General features: G+C 40.1%; 2 protein-coding genes across 4 annotated transcripts in view; one reads left to right on the top strand and one right to left on the bottom strand.

The window, feature by feature from the left end:
• elp3 (elongator acetyltransferase complex subunit 3) overlaps positions 1–8,957 on the top strand; it is a 31,290-nt gene extending 22,333 nt beyond the window's left edge. Inside the window, exons 10-15 of the mRNA XM_041976005.1 lie at positions 1,891–2,084; positions 3,425–3,515; positions 5,405–5,470; positions 5,571–5,798; positions 6,032–6,113; positions 8,112–8,957. Coding sequence (XP_041831939.1) covers positions 1,891–2,084; positions 3,425–3,515; positions 5,405–5,470; positions 5,571–5,798; positions 6,032–6,113; positions 8,112–8,203 — 753 coding nt within the window. The 3' untranslated portion in view covers positions 8,204–8,957. The remainder of the gene's footprint in view (positions 1–1,890; positions 2,085–3,424; positions 3,516–5,404; positions 5,471–5,570; positions 5,799–6,031; positions 6,114–8,111) is intronic.
• Positions 8,958–12,722: 3,765 nt separating this feature from the next.
• Positions 12,723–22,988, bottom strand: si:ch211-63o20.7 (uncharacterized protein LOC566836 homolog). Of its 3 annotated transcripts, XR_006009123.1 has the most exons (5): positions 22,811–22,988; positions 21,751–22,500; positions 19,705–19,927; positions 13,820–14,132; positions 12,723–13,531 (listed from the first exon to the last, which is right to left on the bottom strand). XR_006009123.1 is itself a non-coding variant. In XM_041976006.1 (4 exons), the coding sequence occupies exons 2-4, from the start codon at positions 22,483–22,485 to the stop codon at positions 13,894–13,896; spliced, it is 1,197 nt and encodes a 398-aa protein (XP_041831940.1). In that variant the 5' UTR covers positions 22,486–22,500; positions 22,811–22,988; the 3' UTR covers positions 12,723–13,893. The 3 variants fall into 3 exon arrangements, 2 of the variants coding, with proteins under 2 accessions (XP_041831940.1, XP_041831941.1); XM_041976006.1 differs by having other exon boundaries at positions 12,723–14,132; XM_041976007.1 differs by having other exon boundaries at positions 12,723–14,132; positions 22,723–22,988.
• Between the last annotated feature and the right edge of the window lie 1,080 nt (positions 22,989–24,068).

A 24,068-nucleotide genomic window follows, 5' to 3' on the forward strand; every position in this document is an offset into this window, starting at 1 on the left:
TTTTAAGGTTTTAATGAGATTAAATTTAAGGGTAATTTGGTTTTTTTGGTTTTTTTGGTTTTTTTTGCCAGCCATGTACATCAGTGCACATTTACTCAAAAATATATTTTGACCCCTGGTGCTTATTGGGATAAAATTTCTGTTCCCACATTCACAAATTGTCCCCATAAGTTGGTGCGCAGTCTCCATGGTGCAGGAAAACACACACACACACAGGATTTTTATGGGAAATAAAACAATTTTATGGCAAAGACACAACAGCTTGTTTGCTCAGTGTTGAATAAGATGTCTGCTGTTATTTTTAGACACATTCACGCCGCTGTCCTGCACCCAGACACCAGCTTGTCTCCAAAGCTTAAAGGGATTATACAGATAAACAGAATTTCCAGTTCTTACATTTTGATTTGCTTGTGGAATGTGATTTTAATGGGACGTAAAACGTTGCACCTCATGTAAACAGTGGCTGAGATTTCAGTGAAAGGACATTAAATCTGAAAGCACATCCATGAAAGCTGATCATTTCATTCAGTAATGTTTGCCAGCTTTAGGAAGCAGGTATATCTTTATTATTTTTACCATAATCTTTGACTTACTGATAATCCCACTCAGTGTTTGCTGCCTTGGTGGGCCAGTTTTGTACCTGAAGAGGGTGGCAGCAGTAAAAAACCACCTTTGCATCCTTCTTATGTCCTGATACTGGAATTCAGTTGCCACTTCCTCCCAGTCTTAGACTGTCTCTGACTTATCTCGTGTCTCAGCCTAGGTATCCTTAACAGGATTCCTCGTCATCAACAAACAGCATTTGTGATGTTCGATGCAAAATAGCAGCAGGTGCAGAATCTCCAAAGTGGTTTCTAGACGCATTATTTGTCAGATTAGCTGCCCCCCCTTCCCTTAAGTTTCCCGCAGGGCCATGTGGGACACGTCCTCGTGTGATTATGAGCTGTGACGGTGGAGAGATTATGAGATACCGATAATGCAGCCTATTTTGGAGAATGTGCCTCGATTCCAGATCTTCACGGTCGTGATCATGATAGTTAGTGCAGAGAGGAGGAGGATGACTGGAAACCACGCTGTTTCCCCTCACTGCACTGAACCAGGTCGCAGGATTTGTGTCGTCCTATTAAATAACCGCCGTGTTGTCCTCTGCTTTTGTACAAGCTCAGTGGATGCTTGCTTTCAGATTAAGGTGTCAACTCCTTTGTAAATTGATAGTTTTCTATTGTACACTCTTTTCTTCCTCCATTTAAAAGTGTTAACATGAATGAAATGGTCTTTGTTCATACTTCTTTAGATCCGCTTTACTGTACTTTATTTTCATTCTTTTCAACCGTTTTTTGTACTTCAAAAGAATAAATTTAGATGATATGGTTTGTTATACGAAACAGTGACTGGAGAAGGCATTGGCTTGCAGTAAAAGGCATAATTTTAGATCAAATTATTCATTTTAAACTACTGAAATGTTCTACATTCACTTGGTGGTATCACAAATGCAGTTTCTAAAAAGAAACAGACTGTTTCTCTTTCTTTACTGTATAATGTCTAGCTCTGTTTCTCTAACAGAGCTGTTAGTTAAAGTACTTAAAATGGCACTTTAACTTTAGGTCTGGTAATTTTTGGACAGGGATTTTTTTTCTATATCTTTTTTTTTACAGTTTTCAATTGAAATGCAATTAATTACTAGAGCCTGAGAGAGAGAGCCTATCATTTGGTTCAGGGGATTCTAAAATCCAATTACATAAAAAAATGTGATTTTTGAGTCAACTATTATGTGATTAAAATGTGGTTAATCGAGATTAATAAATTACAAAGCATCTAATTTTTTTTTTTTTTTTTAAATTGAGACCCACTCCTATTAATGTCGAATTTAAAACTGTGTGTTTGTTTCAGGAGTTTTTTGAGAATCCGGCATTCAGGCCTGATGGTTTGAAGCTCTACCCGACCCTGGTGATCCGAGGTACGGGTCTGTATGAGCTGTGGAAGACAGGGCGGTACAAGAGCTACACACCGAGCGCTCTGGTGGACCTGGTTGCCCGAATTCTGGCACTGGTGCCACCCTGGACGAGAGTGTACCGTGTGCAGAGGTGAGAGGATAAATAAGCTGAATGTAGGGCTTGGCTTTATTATGGCTATAATATCAAGCTGGAATAAATAAGGTACATTTTAATTAATTTCATAATAGTAGTTTTTATAGAATAGTTTTTATCATATCATAGATATAAATCTACAGTGGGGAAGCAGTCCATTTCCATCCCTCTTTAGTGAGAAAGATTTTTCTCAAGCCAGCTGCCAATCTTTCCAGGAGTGGACATTCCAGCAAGTTAACCCCAAGATTTTCTTTGAAATTCTCTGAGAAAAAACCAAGTGCTACGTCTAATGGGCTCGACACACGGGAAGCGACGTCACTCCTTCATTCATTTACTATGTAACTTGCACGACGAGGCATAAAACGCCAACCAAGCGACGGCGACGTTCGTTGATGTGAAATAATCGTTGACGTAGATGCGTACACGGGGGATTGCAACGCAACACAAGAAAGTTGAAAAATGTTCAACTTTTGTTGTTGTCTAATGGCACTACAACCAACCAGTGAGGGTTTCATTGACCAATGAGCAAGCTAGACAGTGCCGTCTGTAAACGCTTTCAACATGGAGGAACAAGTCATTTTACCTGTGTCTGACTTTCCCATACTTTACAATACTTTATTTTAAGACTAGAGATGTAAATAAAAAGGCGGCTGTGGCGCCAGGGTGAATTTGTCCAAACGTAGGTCCTGGATTTATCTGGATCAGCCCTGAGGTCCGCCATCAAATGATGATATTCACCATGCTGTTTCTTTGTTTGTAAAATAGGATGAACCCAGGGTTGTCTGTCTCTTATGTTCGATAGTCAACAACAAGATTTCTGTCAACTCAAGCAAAAGCTTCTGTCTCTTCATCCTTGATACCTTGTCTGTTACAGACAGCTTTGAAAATGTCAAAATTTCCTCCAACTTCATAACCAATCAAATTTTTTGAAGACAAGCAATTCGAGAGCACATTGTGCAACGCTGCCACCGTCGCTGCTGTTTGTTTTTGTCCTGTGTGCTGCGTTTCACCTGGGTGGCGATGAATATCAGCTGTCACTGTCGTTGATCGCCCCTTTTGTGTCGAGTCCATTAGACTCTAAAGGCCTAATATAGCATGTTAATTGTAAAAGTTTCTGACAGTGCAATTAGAAAAAGACTAAACTAGCATGGTTTATTTGGAAAAATTGCCAGGAAAAAGCCTGTTCTTGCAGCACAGATCAGACCACAGGGTGTTTGAAAGAAGAATTAATGTGTCGCAATAGTATAGTCAAAATCCAGAACTCAATCTGACTGAAATGCTGTGCAGGAGTCACATTTCTTTTTCTCTTCCTTCTCCGTCACTGAAATGCCCATCAGGGACATCCCCATGCCACTGGTGAGCTCCGGGGTGGAGCATGGCAACCTGAGAGAGCTGGCTCTGGCCAGGATGAAGGACATGGGCACTGAGGTGAGACTCAAAGACCTTTCATCATATTCTAAAACACTGTGTGTCAGCTTATTTTGAGTAAGGCAGCTAATAGACTTTTCCACCTGGGATACTATCCATAAAAGGCTCCGTAGGACTGCCAACAAACCAACCATGGCCGAGCTCTTCTCATACGTTACTATGATGAATGTCAGATTTAAAAACCTATATGGAAGTATAGTGAAAGACAGAGCAGAGCAGCCTTTCTATCATTGAATTTATGTTGGAAAGTAGATTAAAACTTCAGTGATACGAGGCTTAAGATGCTCTACCAGCTTCCATCAAAGAAGTCCAGATAAAAACCATCACCAGAAAAAAGCTACAGGATAAAAAGCCGTCTGTTAGCTTGAGTTAAACAACCAAGTATGTTTGTTTAGAGTTAGTTCAAGGCGTTGCCACACAAATACTAGTAGTACCTTTTCTTTTCTTCCTCCAAACACTCTTCTTCCAAAAACTCCAAAGTCTCTTTGTAGGCTCAGCCTTCATTTTCATACAGAGTGCTCACAAACCACCTCAGACGTGTGCTGCATTTGATGTCACATATTGCATTGCTTATCTTCAAGACTGTTGTGATGATGTTGTGCAGAGCTGAAATTATCCAAACTTTGACCCAGTTTCCTGTTGCCTTTTTCCTAAAAAAGAAAAAAGTAAAAAAAAAAAAACTTTTCTAGCAGGTTTGCAGTTTTTATGTTGCTTCATATCAGTTTTACTCTACAGGCCGAAACTTGCCTTCTCTGTGTTAAAAGAACAAAATAAAGTTTACTTAATAATCTTGTTTTTATTTCTGGGAAAAGGTTTCTTACCGTTAAAACAGAAAAGCTTTCACGTCATAATTCAGACCCGGTTGATTTAGGCACATCAGTGGTTGCCGTAGTAGCGCAACTGTTCTCCCAGAGCAAAAACATGAGAGCAACCAAGTGAAAAGCAACCGACATCTGATATCATGCTGCACCCATGATCAGTACTGATCCACTCCCAAAATTATCCCCTAAAGATTCTTTGCTTTTTCCAGTCTGTATGTTTTACTAACGACGTACAATCATAATTCCAAAAGAGGTTGGGGACAATGTTTGAACACACCTGTATCAAATAAATGGCTCGTTAGCAGGCCTCTGCACAGATAAATGACATGCGGATGAGCGAATTCAGCCATTTGATTCAGGTGTGTTGGAGAAGGGATGCATCTTAAAGTTGAAGTATAGTAGCTCTCAAGGACTGGACTTGGACACCCAGTATATAATAGTATATCATATCAAAAGGTTCAGAGAATCAGGAGGGAACTTTGTATGTGACAAGACTGGAGGTCAAAACTGGATGCTGATCATCATGGGGCCCTCAGACATCAAAACATTAAAACAGACACGATTATCTACTGGAAACCACTGCATGGACTCAGGAAGACTTCTAGAAATCACTGTCTGAACACATCTCACCCTGAAATCCACAAATGCAGGTTTAAGCTCTGTCATGCGAAGAAGAAGCCAGATGTGGAATTACCTCCTTCTTCTCTGGACCAAACCTCATCTAAAATGGTCTGAGGCAAAGTGGAAACCTGTTCTGTGGTCAGATATATCAAAATATAAAAATCTTACTGGAAAGCATGGACGGGGTGTCCTGCAGACTAATGGGTCGTGGTTGAGCGCCTTGCATGGTTGCTTCCGCCATTAGTGTGTGAGTATGTGTGTGAATGTGATGTATAATGTAAAGCGCTTTTGGTATCATTCCAGGTACAGAAAAGCGCTATATAAATACATTTAAAGACTGGATGATTTGTGACATTACATGTTGAGTTTTATGTACAGCATCATGCAGTTTCTTAGGCTTTTCTTAGGATGATTTTTTCTCTAAACTGTTGAACTTTCTTTGTTCAGTGTCGAGATGTAAGAACCCGAGAAGTCGGCATCCAGGAGATCCACCACAAAGTCAGACCTTACCAGGTAACCTAAGTAGAAAATGAAAACAGCAGATAAAGATTGAGGTTTTGGATCGTTCAGGTCACCGTAGTTAGCTGTAAGTTAAAAGCTGATGTGTACTCAGGTGGAGCTTGTGAGGCGGGACTATGTAGCCAACGGTGGTTGGGAGACCTTCCTGTCCTACGAGGACCCGGAGCAGGACATCCTGATCGGCCTGCTCCGGCTGCGCCGCTGCTCTCCGCTGTCCTTTCGCCCGGAGCTGAAAGGAGGCGTGTCCATCGTCCGTGAGCTGCATGTGTACGGCAGCGTGGTGCCTGTGAGCAGCAGAGACCCGAGCAAGTTCCAGCATCAGGTGGAGTTGTTTACACACAGATCTGAATTACCATACCATACTATCCACCGTTTTGAACGTTTCTACCTGCTGTGGATCTGATTGGTTTTCTCCTACATTGTCAGAAATCATACCTGCCCTCTATTTTCTTTGGCCCAGCAGACTGAAAATGTTGAAAACTGAGATTATTAGCTCAAAATGTTTTGAAAAATGGCCGACTCTGACTCTACTTGGCCGCTCTCCTTCCTGCGCAGGGTTTCGGTATGATGCTGATGGAGGAGGCTGAGAGAATTGCCAGAGATGAACACGGCTCTGGGAAGCTGGCTGTTATCTCGGGTAAGAGATGAAGCGTCATTTTTTTCCAGGTCACATTACACCGTTTGTAATTGCGAGTACAAAATGTTGTCGCTTTGAGCTCATTTATTCTCAGAGAATGTGTATCTGCAGTTTATTTTAGGCTTTCTTTATTTTCTTTAGTAATACAGATTCAGTCAGAAGTTTACACACTCTCATCATGGACACGGTTGTCATGGCAATATTAGGCTTTGTCTGTTTCAAAGGAAGAATGATGGCACAACAGAAATCTCTCATGGAAATGGAAGCAAACGTTTTTGAATCAACAAAGTTAAATTACACATTCAAGAGTAATCATGCAGATGAAAGACTGTAGTTCACCCAAATTTTCCCGGCTTCACTCTCTACTCCGCAATTTAATACATTTTAATGCTGGCCTTTTTACCATTACCCATAGACATTGATGGTTATTCAGTTATTGTGAAGAAGAATGAGGTTTGGGAACATGAGTTTATTACATCCAACATGGCGGCGGTCGTGTCTTTAGCAGCGTTGGTTTGTCTGTCTGTTAGCAACATAACTGAAAAGGTTATAGACAGATTTTGATGTCAGGAAATCAATGTCTGGATCCAGGAATTTTTTTCAAGGATTCTTTAATGTGACGACACACAGATAATTTTGCCATTAGAGGTTTTAACTCAAAAATAAAACCCACAGCCATAAGCATTCTTTTTTTTTTCTTAAAGTGTCTCTATTATGCTCATTTCAGGCTAATTTATCTTAATATGTGAATCCACAAGGGCAGAAATCAATCCTGCATTTTTCACAAAACCCGTTATTTATTTATATCGAACTTCTCCGTAGGCCCTCAGATCAGCCTCTGGCAGAAATAAGCAGAATGAGACTCTTCCATCCTAAGCCCCGCCTCCCCCTGATGCAGGCTGCTTCTGATTGGTCAACTGCCGGGAGTAGTTGGTTTTTGTGATAGAAAACACTGGCAGAACTAACCAAAGTAATATAAATACTCAGTAAACAATGTCAACACAAAACATGAGAGTGAGAAAAATGAGAGTGAAGAACTCTGCAGCCCGTAGCAACGAAAGCCGCAGGACTGGTTATGATGACCTGACCTCGTTGTACCAGCCCTTATTCATCCAGCAGTCTTCGGTTAAGTGCTGGTTATAAAAATGTTTGCAAAACTCTGTGGCTGGCTCCCAAAAACGAACTCTATCCATTGCTGTCTAACCGCTGTTTCTTTGGGGAATTTGAACAAATGTAGCTTTCCCTCACAGCCGAAGAAGCATTTTTGGTGTCACATGTTGACACTGAAAACCTTGCGGTGTCCACCGTGGTGTTTTCCACCTTACACTGAGCAGTGAAGGTAGGTGTGCTTTTCTTCTCGTGAACGTGCACAATCTGGAGAAGATAACCAATCACTGAGTCCCCCACCCCTCCAGGGCGTCACTAAAATATCAAACTAGAAAAAACTGTGAAACCAGTTTTTTTCAACGCCATGGAAACTAAATGTAGAGACACACTGGGCTCAAACATGTGTTCATGTGATTAAAAAAAACAGCGCTTCTTGCTTGAGTGATGAGTATTCATCGTTTAACACTAGAAAGCTCAGAAAAGTCCAAATAGCATAATATGGCCCCTTTAAACACGTGGCTATGGCAGTCTCTCTCTTCGCTAGTTTAGTCGACGATTGTTTTTTCTTTTTCTTTTTTTCCATGGATCTTCTTTGGGACATCCTCCGGGTGCAGCTTAAACACACGGGGTGACTATGACGGTGGTTGCTCTGGCTTTTTCTGGTGGCACTCCTCATCCTCCTAATACTTCACCAGAAACGGATGCAGCTATTTATTTTCTTTCTAGAACACTTGGGGTAGCATTTCCTAATTCTTTGGACAACTTGGATGTTTCTGTCAGCCCGTAAGCCACTGCTGAACCTCTGGGGGAGACCTGAGGCCCGTCAGTTCAGGTGACGTCACACAGACGGGAGGCTGCAGCTGTTTAATTTTATTTTGTTTTGTCCTGCAGGTGTAGGAACCAGGAACTACTACAGGAAGATGGGCTATGAGTTGGAGGGACCTTATATGGTGAAGGACCTCTACAGTCCAAGAACTGACTGAATCCTGCTCATTTTTTTTTTTTTTTATCTGGATGGTCTATACAGGTTCTATAAACACAGAGATTGCTGCACTAGTTGCAGTGAAACTGTTCCAGCATCCACGGAGATAACTTGGTTTCTTTTGCACAGCCAATGCATCTGCTTTTATCTGAACACACCGGGCAACGCTGCTGCATCTCCTCTGTTTTATTTAGATAAGAAGATGTGTGAGAGGACTGGTGAAGTAAAGCCATTTACTTCCCGAAGCCAGCCTCGTCTGGTGGATGAGGTTTAGAGGTCACTCTAAGAGGCAAACATATTTTACAGGCACAGTCGCAGCAAAAAGGCCGGCAGATGTGGACGTTGGCGTTGGGTCTTTTTCTTAACAGGTCCTCGGATGCCACCAGTGCCTCGATGGTGAGCCTCTGATATGAAACAAGAAACCTGTGAGGGATTTTCTACTCCGATGAAACATGTCAGAAAATGTCTGGCTATTCCTTAAATAGTGTTTGAATGGGATGAGAGGATGGAACTTCACGGTTTGAGTTAATCACATTTATGTTGCAATGCGATAGAAACCCGTAAATTAATGGTTGGCAGTGGATGAATAGACACTGGGACGTGTCCTGGCTGGGCAGCCCTTGTATAAGTGTTACATAAATAGCGTCTTTTTTTTTTTTTTAAGCCCCAGTTTTTTGTTTTTATGTCATGTAATTCACAGGATTCACACTCAGAACTTGCTTGTCTTTCTCAGAGAATAAAGTATATTTCAGTTACTGCTTTGTCTCCTTCAATGTGTGAGTCTTTCATGTGCCAAGACATTTCAGTAATGAACTTAAATGACAATATAGCCAAAAAGGCCACAGCCTCTAAATAAAGGTCGCATCATCAGAGCGGCTCCTCTAATATATTCCACAGTGTCAAGGATGCTGGCCCCTCCAGGAGACCCCTGATGACTGCCTTATGACACTGTTTACCTGGCTCGTTTGAGCCTGCCTTTCCAATTACATCTCCATCAGCTACCTGTCTATTGAACATTGACTGAGTGCTGCGTTCAGCCACACTGTTACTGGAAAAGATTGGTCATTTGAAAAATAGCCAGCAGTAAAGCACAAAAGGCCCATTCCTTTCTCGACCTGTGTCTGGTATAGATTCCAGCTCTTTGGGGGTGACTGAAGCTGAACGGACACGCGTAATTTCCTGGATGTGTTTGGGGCTGCGCTGTGTGTTGGTGTTGCAGTCCCGATGCAGTGAAGAATAGGCCGCATTCGCGTTTCTTCTCCACGCTTGCTCACTCCCGCTATCAGCTGTGAAATCTGAAAGGACTCCCCCCACCTCCAGGCTCGCACTCGCTGAGTCTGCTGGGCTGATTTGTGCTGAAGAGGAAAGCAGAGCTTGGCTCTAATCTTCACTGCAACATGAGCAGAAGTGGAGAGAGTTCACAAAAACTGCTCAGCTGAAGGTTACAGGACTTGTCTGCAGATATTAGGATGCAGGTGTTCTGATTGTTTGCATCATTAGATATTAATGAAATACTAGATTTACTCTGAATTTTACTTCCTTAAGTTAAATTAACTTGATTTATTCCAGTTTGTGAATCCCAAAGGGAAACAGCATCGTTGCAGTATACACTACGCTCAAAAAGGTGGGTATATTCAGATTGTTGTCTGATGTCAGAATGAATCTAAAATCCATTATAACCCTTCCAGGTGAATCTAATTTGACTTCCTCTGAACATCTGAATGTTTTAAGTATTTATTAACAACCTGATCTTTGACAAGAGGTGATAAATAGCAAAAGTACAAACAAAACACGTGTCTAACCATGAATGCTAAATTTTCTGCTCCAATGACTTCTTGTCTTCATCATTCTGGTCACATTTAGACATCATCGCACCCAAACGACCCCAAACACATGACAAGTTATTGACATATTTATGTTGTGGTAAGCCCTCCACTGTTCAATAATTTGTTTGAAATGAAGGTATTACAACTGCATGTCCTTAATGGAGCCCTGCTGAAGAAGCCTCTGGCTGAACATACTCTTATGATAATGTTTAATTAGCATGTTGAAAGTTTCCTGTACACATCTTCCTGTGCACCACGGATGCTCGAAGTGGAAATGATCCCTTAAATATTACTAGGTTTGACCACTGAATCGTAAGCAGTATAAATATAACACAGTTAAAGTGGATATTATAATAGGATGCAGTCATAATGGCAAAATAGCCACTTTATTAGGTTAAATTGTTCAATTGCTCGTTGACACAAATCAGCCAATCATATGGCAACAATTCAATACTTTACATGTATGTAATGCATTTTCTTGTCACACACTTTGGGCTCCTCACCACCAGCATGACCTGGTTTAACCAGCACAGCCTACCTGAGTATTGTTGCTGACCATGTCCATCCCTTTATGACCACAGTGTAACATCTTCTGATGCTACTTCCAGCAGGATAATGCACCATGTCACAAAGCTCAGATCATCTCCACCTGCTTTCTAGAACATGACAATGAGTTCACTGGACTCCAACGGCCTCCACAGCCACCAGATCTCAGTCCAGTAGAGCATCTTTATGATGTGGTGGAACGGGAGATTCTCCCCTCATCTAAACTTTCTTCAGTTAAAAACAAAACTGAGGTGATTGTCTTTTAGTCTATACACCTAAAAACCACCAACCAGACCAGAAACCTGGGTGTATTGATGGACTCAGACCTAAACTGAAAAATCTTTGAAAAGGGAATAACAAAGTCAGCCTACTATCACCTTAAGAATATTTCAAGGGTGAAAGATGTGATTAGCAAGACTTGGAAAAACTAGTCCAGCTTTCATCTTTAGTCACCTTGATTATTGTAACAGTGTTTTTACAGGTTCTACCTAAAAAATCACCTGCAGCTGATTCAGAACTCTGCTGCTCGAGTCCTCAATAAGACCAACAAAGTGGACCACATCAGTCCAGCTCTGAGGTCTTCACACTGGCTGCCTGTATGTCAGAGAATAGACTTTACATTTCTGCTGCTGGTCTATAAAGCTCTGAATGGAATCAGTGACCTCTTGACCCAGTATGAACCTACCAGAACCCTCAGGTCATCTGGATCCAGTTTCTTATCAGTTCCCAGAGTCAGAACCAGACATGGAGAAGCTGCATTCAGCTTCTATGCTCCACATGTCTGGAACAAACTCCCGAAAAGCCTCAGATCAGCTGAAACAGTTTATTTAAATCCAGGTTAAAGACCCACCTGTTCTCTGCTGCATTTCAATTACTAGTTCAGTAGTCCAGATCTGCATCTGTTTCTTTTAAGCTTGTATTTTTAATCTTGATCATGTTTTAATACTGTTTTTATCCGCTGTTCTTTTTCCCTTTTCTTTAGTTTTTAGTGTTAAATTATGCTTCTTGTTTTCTATAAAGCTCTTTGAATCACCCTGTTGTTGAACTGTGCTACAAACAGTTGCAATAACTTATACATGCAATAGTGAACTGGGAATCTGTACCACCTCTACTGTGTGCAATGCTTGTTTATATTGTTTTATTTAACTTATCTTATTGTTATTATTGTTATATTTATTGCATTCTATTTGCCTCTATTTTGCTTTGTACCTGTATATATTGTGTCTTGTGCTTGTCCTGCTTTACTGTTGGTGTTGTATTGCTGCTGGTACCCAAACTTCCCTGAGGGCTCTCCGAAGGGATTAATAAAGTATTTCTATTCTATTCTATTCTATTCTATTCTAAATAAACGTGTCTTGGTTCATCATGGATGCAGCTGACATCTGCAACTGCATGATGCTGTCATGTCAATATGGAGCAAAGCTTCTGAGGAATGTTTCCAACACCTTGTTGAATCTATGACACCAAGAATTAAGGCAGTTCTGAAGGGAAAAAAGGGTCCAACCCTGTACTAGTAAGGTGGATCTGATTTGGAGATGAGCTATTATGAGTGACCTAATGTAGATAAGGGGAAACAGTCTGGAGTACAGATGTTTTTCAGGATGTACATTATGCCTGCAAAACGCATACACTACTTCTTAAAAACATTAACCCAGTCCTGAAGGTTTTCACCAGTTCACGGCTCAACGTCTGCACTTTAAGTAGTAAACCCGAACACAGAAAGAGTTGCTCTCTGTAATCTCTTTCTCTGTACATACTTCCTGTAATTTGATCCCTTCCTAATGCAATTTCAATTTTGAGTAATGGGGGATAAGAGTGTTTGGCAAGTACAGATTAGTCAAATCAAGTTGGCATCTTCTATAAGATAAGTCGGTTTAGCCCTAAATTTCCTCCTAATGTTATTCCTCCATGCAGCTCAGTGAAAAATTGAGGGGATTTGGTACTTAAAAAAACCATGAACCTGCTAAGGCCTTATATCAGCTAACATTTGGGATGAAAGCAACATTCTGTTAGGGTCATTTTTATACTTTTCTGTTGCAGAGTTAGAATATCAGCTGCATGGGAGACAAAGAGATCATGGATGGATTTGCATCTTATTTCTTATATTGAAGCATGCATTCACATGACAAAAAAGACCACCACCAATTATAGATCACAACTCCATCTTTAATTAATTTGCATTCCTTTTAATTAGTTTTTAACTCCATATCTAATACATTATCTGTTTCCACAAGCACATAAAAATAAAACTTTAAAAGGAAAAAAAGACCTGAAATGAAATCAGTGACTGAGATTGATGGTCAGTAATAAATGGTGTGGATGTAGCCTGGATATGATCGCCAACAATCCTAATCCCTGGTTTTAATTTCCTGTTCATAGGAGGGTAGTATATCAGAGATCATTAGTCACACTGACCTTCATGCTGCTAGCGCTCAGCTAGCACATATACCTGCAAACACACTACAAGTTAGAAACTTTTAAAAAATCTTCACAATTTGGTGGAATTATGTATTTCTACATGAAAAATGACCGGAGAAAAAACATGTACAAGAACATTAACAAGCAATCTTAAAAATCATGCACTGAGCAAACAAAGCAGAGAAAAACACATCAGAACCACAAAAATCCTTAAATTTTACCAATCTTACAAGTTTAAGACAAAATCAATTTGGGAAAAGTTGTCTGCATCTGAGGCATAAATATTAGAAACAGCAGCACAAACAACAACAATCAAGAGAAACGATCGGCATTGCAGTTTTATGTTTTAGGGCTTTGCAATGAAGTTTTTCCCTCAGTCATTTAAGACATCTTGATGCACGCTAAGTGCTGCACGGAAGTGTGAAACCATCCGGACAAACAATATATGCACAAACTCATTTATAGTCTTTTCTTTTAACAGGTAAAAATTTTATTAAGACATAAAATAAAGCAGAGACGAGCCACTGCAACGTGCAGTCCTGTTTGAAGAGCATATGTGCATAAATTAAATAGATTTCCAGTATTGAAAGCCTTACCACAGCATGCTCAGTGGAAACACAGTAGGTCTCTGCATGGACTGGTCTGAGCACCACTGTGTGTTTCATAAGCAGTGCAGTCAGGTCAAGCTTTCCACTAGAATCCCTGTTCCCCTTTCAATGTTAATAACCTGAGCTTCTCTTTCCATTACAAAAGAATTCCCTACAATCACCTTATAATATATATTTAGAATTTCCACTTCCCTGAGGCAGCAAAGGAAGAACGCTTACAGGAAGAACAGCAGTCGGAGGGGTCCACAGATATTTTTTATAGTCGCTGTGGCGGTCATAGCCATTGCTGCCTGTCAGTAGGAGTCCTCTTTCAAAGCAGATCGCACTCTGGCCTCCAGCTGGTCTGCCGGGGGCCGAGCATCCGGGTTTGAGGCGAGCATGTCTAAAAGCAGGGTACACATGGCTGGGCCGGGAGGGGGCGGCAGCGGGGGCGCTCTCTTAAACTTCATAGGGATGCACAGCTGGAGGTCAGCATTCTCCCACAGAGCTTCCCCCAGCGGCATCAACCAGCGGCTCTTGCACACGTAGGCGCCTGAAGGACAAAACATTTGGAAAAACTAAAGGTGAGGGGGCGTACAGGACCATCCTGACCAGCAGCAGCAGAGGCCACAGAGAGTCTCTGCAGTAACCTGATCTCCATCACTGCAGGATAAGCAATTTACAAGAGGTTAACTAGCTGGCGTGTCTGGAATATGTTTACTGGAGACCAGGGCGTGCTTCAGGTATTGATCAGGAACATTCCAGCCAGTGGACGATAAGGTAAACGTGTACGAGCAACATGACAAAGAAAGACAAATTTGTTTAACTTTCAAATAAAAATGTTTATTGAACGAATAATCAGGTTTATTAGTTTATTAATCAGACTTAATTCACAGCTATGCCAAAGCAACTCAAATATGCTTGGTTTGTAGCATATTTAGGTCCTGTGCTGCAGGTCTTGATTCATTTTTGGTCACGTTTGGCTCTTTGGTTGTTGTGAAGAAGCATTAAGAGGACTCTAGTGTGGGTTTGGGTCCTGTTGACATTTTTCTGTGGAGGCTTCGGCTTACTGGATTACAAACATTGTTTACATAAAAGAACATTACTTGTTCTTTAACGTAAAGTCTGATGAGGCCAAAGAGTAGAAAGGGAAAAGAAGTAATCAGCCAACTACAACATGATGCTGCTGTTTACAACAAGCAGTAATCTGTTAGCTAAAGTAATTGACTTAGGATGTACCCAGTTAAATGTTTCCTTTACCAGTAGATGTAAAAACAAAGAGAAGCAGCAGTTAAATGCTGCAGTTTGACTAATGGGTTCCCAACAATTCCAGATTGTGGGAAACCATGAAATACACGGAAAAAAGCCTGAAAAGATTCCATAGAAGTAACAAAACATACACCTCGTTTGGTCCAGCGCCCTCTCGTGGTGATAATTTCTTAAGATAATGTCTTTTTCTGGTCCTTATAAGGCGTTACTTATCCCAAACTGTGCTCTAGCGCCTATTAAACGAAGCTGGTACTGCAGTTTTAAGCTTAGATGTTCTCACTTCACACACACAGTTGTTTGTCCATTCAGAGACACCATAGTAAATATGGCAGCTGCCATGTACGTGGACCCACAACAAGTAGATTTAAATGGTTCCTTCTAAGAGAATAACAGTACAGTTAGTCAGGTGATTAAGTTTTAATGTTATATTAAACTTTTTTATCATTGACCTTTGACTTTGTTCCACGCTGCACCTTTAAGATAAAACGTTTACCACACGGTTTAAAAGCGGCAGGCTCCACTGCTGCATTTATTTGTTCATGCATGATACATACTATCTGCAAGGCTGCTGTTCAAAATGCTAAATAAAATAAATAGATCTGAGTTTTGGAAACTGATAAACAGCCCTCCAAACAAGCAATCAAAGAGCAACACCATTTTTGAGAAAAATTTATGCTGTTTGGTTAAACACAATTAATCTATAATGATTAAACAGTGAGCATACATAGGCTTATATCATATAAGACAGATATCTACATTAATTTCCTGTTCATTCTATTACACATGATGAACCTACAACCTACATACCAACACTGCATCTGGCAATACATCTGGAAGTGACAAGTTGGGTTTTCTCCTCTCCGGTGCTCTGAATAAGACATACTTAATGTTCTTGGCTGCTGATCAGAATAATTAGGAAAGCACAAGTAAAACTTAACTCAGTCATTTGTCATTACTTGACATTTTCTAGCCTGTATGATTAATTAGATAAATTTGCAGATTAATGAGCAAAAAAAAGGATTTTTTTCTGCATCCCTGAAATGTTCACAAAACATTAAAATGGGTTCTCCATGAAGGTAATTAAAAAGGCATTAAATGATGCTTCATCTCAAGGTTATTTGCGGCTCTTGAGTAGATTAACATTTCTGTCATGAAAGTGCTTTTAGTTCAGATTACTGGTCTGAACAGTGCAGGTGGAAAATTTTGTCACGAGCCTGGTGAAAAGGTGGTGATAATTTGATGACCAAACTAAGCAAAAAGCCAACGTACATTAACAAATCCACCTTACTTGTACCGGGTTGGATCCCCTTTTTCCTCCAGAACAGTTTTAATTCTTGGTGTCATAGATTCAACAAGGTGGTGGAAACATTCCTCTGAGATTTTGCTTCATGTTGACATGATGAGTGATTGACTAGATTGAGATCTGGTGACTGTGCAGGCCACTGGAGTCCAATGATCTGAGCTTTGTGACATGGTGCATTATCCTGCTGGAAGTAGCATCAGAAGATGCTCCACTGTGATCATAAAGGGATGGACATGGTCAGCAACAATACTCAGGTAGATTGTGGTGGTTAAACCAGGTCATGCTGGTACTAGGGCTGGGCGATATGGTCTAAAAATAAAATCTCCGATTTTTTATAACCAAATCCGATTTCCGATTTTAATCGATTTTTTTTCTTTTCTTTTACAAACATAAACTTATTAAAAACATTTATTTGTTTATATAGATGAATGCCAGCAAAAATAAAGCATATAATGTCGTAGCTTATCCACCATATAAACGACTTCATATCTTACATAGAAATATGCGACACAATGCATCCATGATCTCTTTCCATCTGGATCCTTATCGTACAGGATCCACAGCAGGAATAATTCCCCTGATGAAGGTTGTCTCTTTACTAGGGTTTGAGGGTTAAGTTGACTTCTGCATCTCGTACAGAGCAGCATTTCTCACTGCAGTTATATGCACAGCTAAATCCCAGGCGTGAGTGAAGGGTCACTTCACTGAAAATCTGTCAGACTAACACCGTGCTGGTGTGGAGGGAAGGCTAAGTCTGCTGCTAACTATGGAAAAAAAATCCCGATTTTCATAAAAATAAATCTCCAGAAATGCAAAATTCGATTTATCGATTTAATCGATTAATCGCCCAGCCCTAGCTGGTACTAAGGGGGTCAAATTGGACTAATATCGCCCACATCATTACACCACTGATCCAAGTTTCATGTTGTTTCAACTAAATTCTGAGCCTACAATCCGAATGTGGAGCTGAAATGGACCAGCAACGTTTCTCCATCATGAGTCTGTGTGAATTGTAGCCTCAGTTTCCTGTTCTCAGCTGATAGGAGGCACCCGGTGGGGTCTTCTGCTGCTGTAACTTCAAGGTTGGACGTGCTGTGTGTTCAGTGATGATGTTCTGCATACCTTGGAACCTGTGCTGATTTGACTTCCTGTTGCTTTTCTATCCTCTCCGTCTCCATCAAGACATTTTGGAACAGACAACTGCTGCTCACTTAATGTTTTCCCTTTTTCAGACCATTCTCTGTAAACCTAAGTTCGCCTTTTCAATCCGGCAAAAACGACAAATCATCTGAACTATGGTGTTTCTCAGACATTTCATTTATGAAATGGTGCAGGAAAGAAAAAAAAATATATCAAGGTTATAAAGGTAAACATGAACTACTGTAGCTCCACCATCTCAGCGAGCTCATTAAACCACACAGAACATGGATGGAAACCGACTGGATGCACAGGGAGTGGCCTATAGAGTAGCTTATTTATTTTTGATAAAAAAGTGGATACACATCGACTTGTCTATGTGGACATGGTCTATTTTTAACAGTCAAATGGGTTCAGTACAGTCAAAACCTTTTTGACCCCCTGTGCTCTGTGGGGACACCAGGTTGGGAAAATGTAATTTGAATTTAGTTAGTTTCTGTAATACTCAGACCAACTCGTTTGGGCTTCATCAAGTCATCCTGACCACGTCTACGTGACTAAATATACCTAGTTGCTGCCATGTGATTGGCTGATTAGTTACCCGTGTTAACAAGCATCTGGACAGGTGAGCTAATAAAGTGTCTGGTGAGTGTATGTTAACATGTGTGTGTTTTGGTGTTTTCAAGAATGTAATTTGCCCTTTAATCATACTGTTTTCTCTCTCCTGTCTTGCAACAGAACTGTAGATGAGTGCATTTTGAAGGAGGATGAAATGAAATAATTGGCCATTTTATCTGACTGATAAAAGCCTTAAACCATCACTCCCCATTACATCATTGACTATAAGGATTGTTATCAGGGGTGTTAAATCCCTTTTATATTTATATAGACTGAAATCCCCCTCTTCCTCCAACAGTAACCCCTTTTTTTCATTCAGCCTAATGAAGTTTCAATGATTCAAGGAGTATTGTGGACTCTTAACTCTGGGATAATGGTTCATATTCCCTCGCCACCTGCTCTGGTCAGACCCATTTTTGTGAATAAAATGAGACATATGCACCTCAGTCGTTTCATTTCTCTCTGCCAGTGGAGCTCAGAGCAGAACTGAGCCCTGCGCTCTCACATATTAAGACATGCTGTGGCTGCACAGCGTTCTGACAGGATACAGAGAAATTAAAATCTCACTTTCACATGGCTAAACTGGAGTGTGGGCACAGTGATTATTTTCCCTGCTCACATTAAACTGGCCAGAGCTTTAGAAAGTGTTACTACATCAAAAATCCATGCAGACCTGCTGTTTGCAAGAATTATAGTCCAACTTATAATTGTGGTTAAGGATAAATTAAAGTAATGATGATAAATTTGCTGGTGCCACTGTTGTAACTGGTTAACTTCTACTTATTTTGGCTAAAATGTTGTTAGAAATGATATTTAATTCAGAGGAGGGAGATGGAGTTGGAAGAAAAGAGAAAGAAAGTGGACCTCCCCAAGAGAAACATGCTCTTAAAACGTGAAAACATCCAGTGAGCAGCAGTTGTCTGGACCGAAATGTCTTGTTGATGGCTACTTCCAGCAGGATAATGCACCATGTCACAAAGCTCAAATCATCTCTACCTGCTTTCTAGAACATGACAATGAGTTCACTGGACTCCAACGGCCTCCACAGCCACCAGATCTCAATCAAATAGAGCAGCTTTGGGATGTGGTGGAACGGGAGATTCTCATCATGGATGCAGCCGACAAACCTGCAGCAACTGTGTGATGCTGTCATGTTGATATGGAGCAAAACCTCTGAGGAAGGTTTCCATCACCTTGTTGAATCTATGACACCAAGAATTAAGGCAGTTCTGAAGGAAAAAAGGGTCCAATCTGGTTCTAGTAAGGTGGATCTGATAAAGTGACCGATGAGCGTGTGTGTGTAGGTGCTGGACAAGCTTAATGTAAAACAAAAACAGATAAAGAAATGATATTACACAACCCACTGGTTGTTTTGTACATCATTAGTAACTCAGTTATGACCCAAACATGAACAGGAAGACTATACAATACATGCAAAAAAACCAACACCACCACTACTTCAGTAGGGTGTAGCGCTGAATTACACACTGTCAGCTTGTGTTAGCGATTCAAGCTACTATAATCCACATCAACATATAAATTGCATAAATCATCATTCATCTCTTTGCCATTTAGATCTATGATTGTACCATCCATGGCTGATGAATGTATGATGTATAGTATCTGACATTTTTAATATGTGCCAGTTCATTAAGTCAAACTCGATTCGGTGTGATGCGTCATCAACCTGCCTGACTACACACTCAACCTCTGCAACCTTTCTGAGTGCGGTGACAGCAAACAGCAGCTTTGTCATGGCCATGACGTGTAACATTACAGACTTTTCCTGTACACTTACCCAGCTGCTCCTCTGTGCTCCCTTCTTCCAGAAAAGTGATTCTCTCCAGGACAGCCCAGAACATCACACCCAGGGAGAAGATGTCTGCCTGGGCAGTGTAGCTTAGCCCTCCCCACACCTCTGGAGCCATGTAGAAGTCAGAGCCACAGGTGGAGGAGAAGTGTTGCCTGATCCTGCCGTCCACTGCACCGTCGCTCATCTTACTCAGACCAAAATCTGCCACCTTAATGTAGAGCAGGGATAAAATATCATTTTGGGATTGTTGTCAGATAAAAGGACCAGGCGACTTTGGAGATGAAAGCAAATGGAGAAGAAGACAACCAAATTTTGGACATTTTCCCCCCATTTCATTAACTTAAAAACACCTTTAGTGATGCTGATGTAAATAAAGATAAAGCATCTAACCGCAGACAGAGTTGAACATTTTTATTTTATTTTTTTTATGAGCGACAGATCAACTCAGTGGCACAATTTAAATCTCAATCCAACTGAAAACGTATGATGGAGATGGAAAAAGTGAAGACAACTTCATCCATAACTCTGTTGGCAGGGCATGGGGCTCCCATGTGGGAGACCTGAGTTCAAATCCCACAGGGGACATATTAACACCTGCCAGTTGGGTCTTTGGGAAACTACTTCCTTATCCTTTGTCTATTCTCAGATGCAAGTGGCTTTGGAGAAAAGCATCTGATAAATAACAGACCTGTAATAATGTAACTCCAAAGAACCCAATCTGTCATAAAAGCCAGAGGAAGAACAGCAAAGATTTTCTTCTTCTTTTCCATTTTGATACATATTAGAAATAAATAAATAAATGTAGCTTCCAGTTTAAGGTCATCAATTAATCAGACAGCAGAAAATATTCTGTAACTAATTGAATAGCTTGTAGTTTCTTTAAACTGTTTATTTATTAAACAATTTAAAGAAACTATTCAAAAATAATTAAATCTTTTTTGTTTAGTCCTCTCAAAAACTAAATGCTTAAATTTAAAACGATGTTTTTTTTGGTATTCTTTGACAAACTCAACTTTTGTCAATATGGGTTTTGTGCTTAGCAAAGTTTTTATTTATCAGTAATTTTTTTTATTCAAATACCATTTTGGGACAAAATAAATAGCTTTAAAAAAAACAAACAAACAGAAAAAAACTTTATTTTGTCCCTGGAAATAAGTCTTGAAGTGTTGCATTTAGGATTAGATGAAATGAGATAAGACGACAAAATGAACATCTTTGAGTTAGGAATAGTAATCTTACTACTAATGATATTACTACTAACTAATATTATTATTATTATCATTAATGCCTAATATTAGGTCTTACTACTGTGATAATGTAAACATAAAATTCAAATATTAGTAAACTGAAGTTGTAATAACTGGCTGATTTCCCCTCAACTTAATCTAATATTATTAACTATTTAACATATTTTCCCACATTTTTCTTTCAAAATACCAACCATGTCAGTGTTTCTGCCTCTCAAATGCGTCATTATTGTTGACAGGTAATATTGAATATCATTAGCTTTGATGACTGATGGCATAGCTGTAGCTTAGGGAAACCTCATGGACATTTTTCACTACACAAATCAAGCAATTAATGGAGAAGGGGCAGATTAATCAATAATTAGAAGAAAGAATAAGATCGGTAGCTGCAGCCCTTATCTAGAGCGCTTAATCAATACACAAATACATACTGGCCTCAACAAGCTCTCATTCAAATGTCCAAGATAAAATTTTGTTTAGATACTTTTTATGTAGCCTTATAATACCTGTCATACTGTTGAGACATGGACTATTACTTCTTCACCATACAATACTGCCCTTTATTTATCTGGAATGCCTTTAATTTAAATATTCAGAGAATTTCTTTCTTAACTGTCTGCAAGTAGAGGCACAAAATTTTTATTTTCAACATTTCTCTTTTTGTTTTGTTTATTTCTGTGAAGACAGAATATATTATTGAAAAAAAAACTTCAAGTACACGCATGCCTTCAGATTTAAACAGTGTGACTTTTCTTCTAAGCTTTATATGAAACAAAACATCTACCTTGACCACGGGGCCTTTGGGCGTGACACACACCAGAACATTGTCAGGCTTCAGGTCTCGGTGGGTGATACCCAGACCATGCAGAAAGGCCACAGCACTGCAGAGCTGCTGCACCACGTTGTAGTTGCGTTGGGTATCAGGGGGCCTGGAAAGCAAGTACTGATTTAAGTCGCCTCCATCGCAGTATTCCATCACAAGCCAAAGAGCCAAGCAGCGCAGGGGTCCAGACTGCTCTTCCTCGCTTCTGGCTGATCTCTTCCTGGCTCTGTTTGGAGGCCTTTGTGGGGTTGTTGAATCAGATGCAGTTGATTTAGTCTTGCCAGGGAGTTTAGCTCTCACCTGGACAATATTGGTCCGGTCCTGAAATCTGGAGGCAGAGTTAGTCCTCCTCAGGCTGCTTGACTGGACACTTCTTTCTTGACTTGGTGGAGGCCTAACGCTGCCCTTCAGCACACTTTCAACCAGACGCAGAGGCAGTTTTCCTGGTTTTAAAGGCTTCAGGGTCCTGGGTCCAGTCTGCAGGAGACAGCTGTGGAGAGCAATGACATTGACGTGGTTCTTGGCTGTGGCTCTCATGGCCCACAGTTCTTGCAGGTAGAGTTCAATACACTCCGGGTTTCGGCAGGGAAGCCTCTTTATAGCCACTCTGTGTTTGGATTTGGCCAAATGGCCCTCAAAGACAACACCATAACTCCCTCGTCCAACCTCCCTCTCTAAGGTGTACAGCTCCTGCATCTTTCAGTGAGCAGCCTGACAAAATAATAATAATAATTAGCATGTATGTATAAATACACAGTAAAATTACGCGAATAACTAGCAAACTGTCTTACTAATGCTAAACATTGATTCATTTGATATGAACGACAAATCTTAAACTGTTTTTACAGGTTGGTGTTAATATGTCCACGAGTTTGCACAGACAAAAAAAATTACTTGAAATCTTAAAGTAATTTCAGAGACCAGTTAACTTACCGAGCTAAACAGCGCTGGCTGTGGCTAACAGTCAAAACAAGAAGCGAAACAAAGCTATAACGCTTTGTTATTTTGACTTCCGACTTACCCAGACGACAGCAATTTGTCTCATAAGTCTTGAAAAAGCAGCCCACATAAGTGACAGACGCTCTCACACAACGTTAAGCTTTCCTGGTTTTATTTTAATATCCATTAAACGAATAAAATGAAACAGTTAAACAGCTAATCACAACAAACAAGATAGGCTTCCGTGTATAAATTCGGAGCGTCCCGCTCAGCGTAAACGTGTATCGTGATTGGCTACGGCAAGTAAAGCGCGTATTCTGATTGGTCAGAAGAAAAGCGACAGGGCGTAATAGGATTGTTTAAACCAGCCAACACGGAGCTCCGAGATCTCCAGGCTCCAATCAGACAAATGTTCGCAGACGGAAATAGGGAAAAAAATCGAAGTTGTGGACGTGATAACAGTATGTTTAAATAAAATAAAGTGGTAATGCCTAATATTAGGTCAAACATATATCTAGATATTGATATAAATATAGATTTGATGTAAGTACGGATACAGTATTAATGATGCAACATGGCAGAGGGACAAGTAAGATGTTCTTCATAAACTGCTCTTTTTAAGGCCATAAAACTTAAATAAACTTATCTGTAATTTTATGCAGTTATAATACCGTTGTGATACAATAAAATATTAAAATTACATTGCATTTACTTAAATATTAGATATTAGAATTTTCACAAACATGAGGCCTACTTTCGAAATATAATGATTTAAATTTATTCTTTCTTTTTTATGTTTTCTAGCTTTAATTTAAACAGGTTTATTGGGTATTACACATGTTTTGTAGCTGGGTGTATTTAGACATTTACATGCAAAAATGTTTCAGTTCACTTCAGTTTAATTAAAAAACTCTATTTGTCCCTGAGAAGCAATTTGTGGCAAACAGAGTAGTTTCCAAGTTTCAAAGTCTGTGTGGAGAACAAACAAAGAAAAAGGAAACAGGGCACAAAACACAAGTAGCTATGCAAAAAGGGCACAGGTATAGCAAAGTATAATTTAAACAAATAATGTAGAATGAATAAAATAAGTATAATCCTAATAATAAGCAGGTGAGAGGCAAGACAGCTTGTCAGTCTATTACAGGGCCAACACAGACAGACAAGCAACCATTCACGCTCATACAAAGAATTTAGAGTGACCAAGTAACCTAACATGCGACTGTGGGAGGAAGCCAGAGTACCCAGAGAGAGCACACACATACACAGGAAGAAGATGAAAACTGCACACAGAAAGCTTGAATCCCCCTCCCCAACTGACTTTCTTGCTGTGAAGCAGCGAT

This window comes from Melanotaenia boesemani, chromosome 22, assembly GCF_017639745.1.
Source record: "Melanotaenia boesemani isolate fMelBoe1 chromosome 22, fMelBoe1.pri, whole genome shotgun sequence".
In the NCBI taxonomy this organism is placed as follows: Eukaryota; Metazoa; Chordata; class Actinopteri; order Atheriniformes; family Melanotaeniidae; genus Melanotaenia; species Melanotaenia boesemani.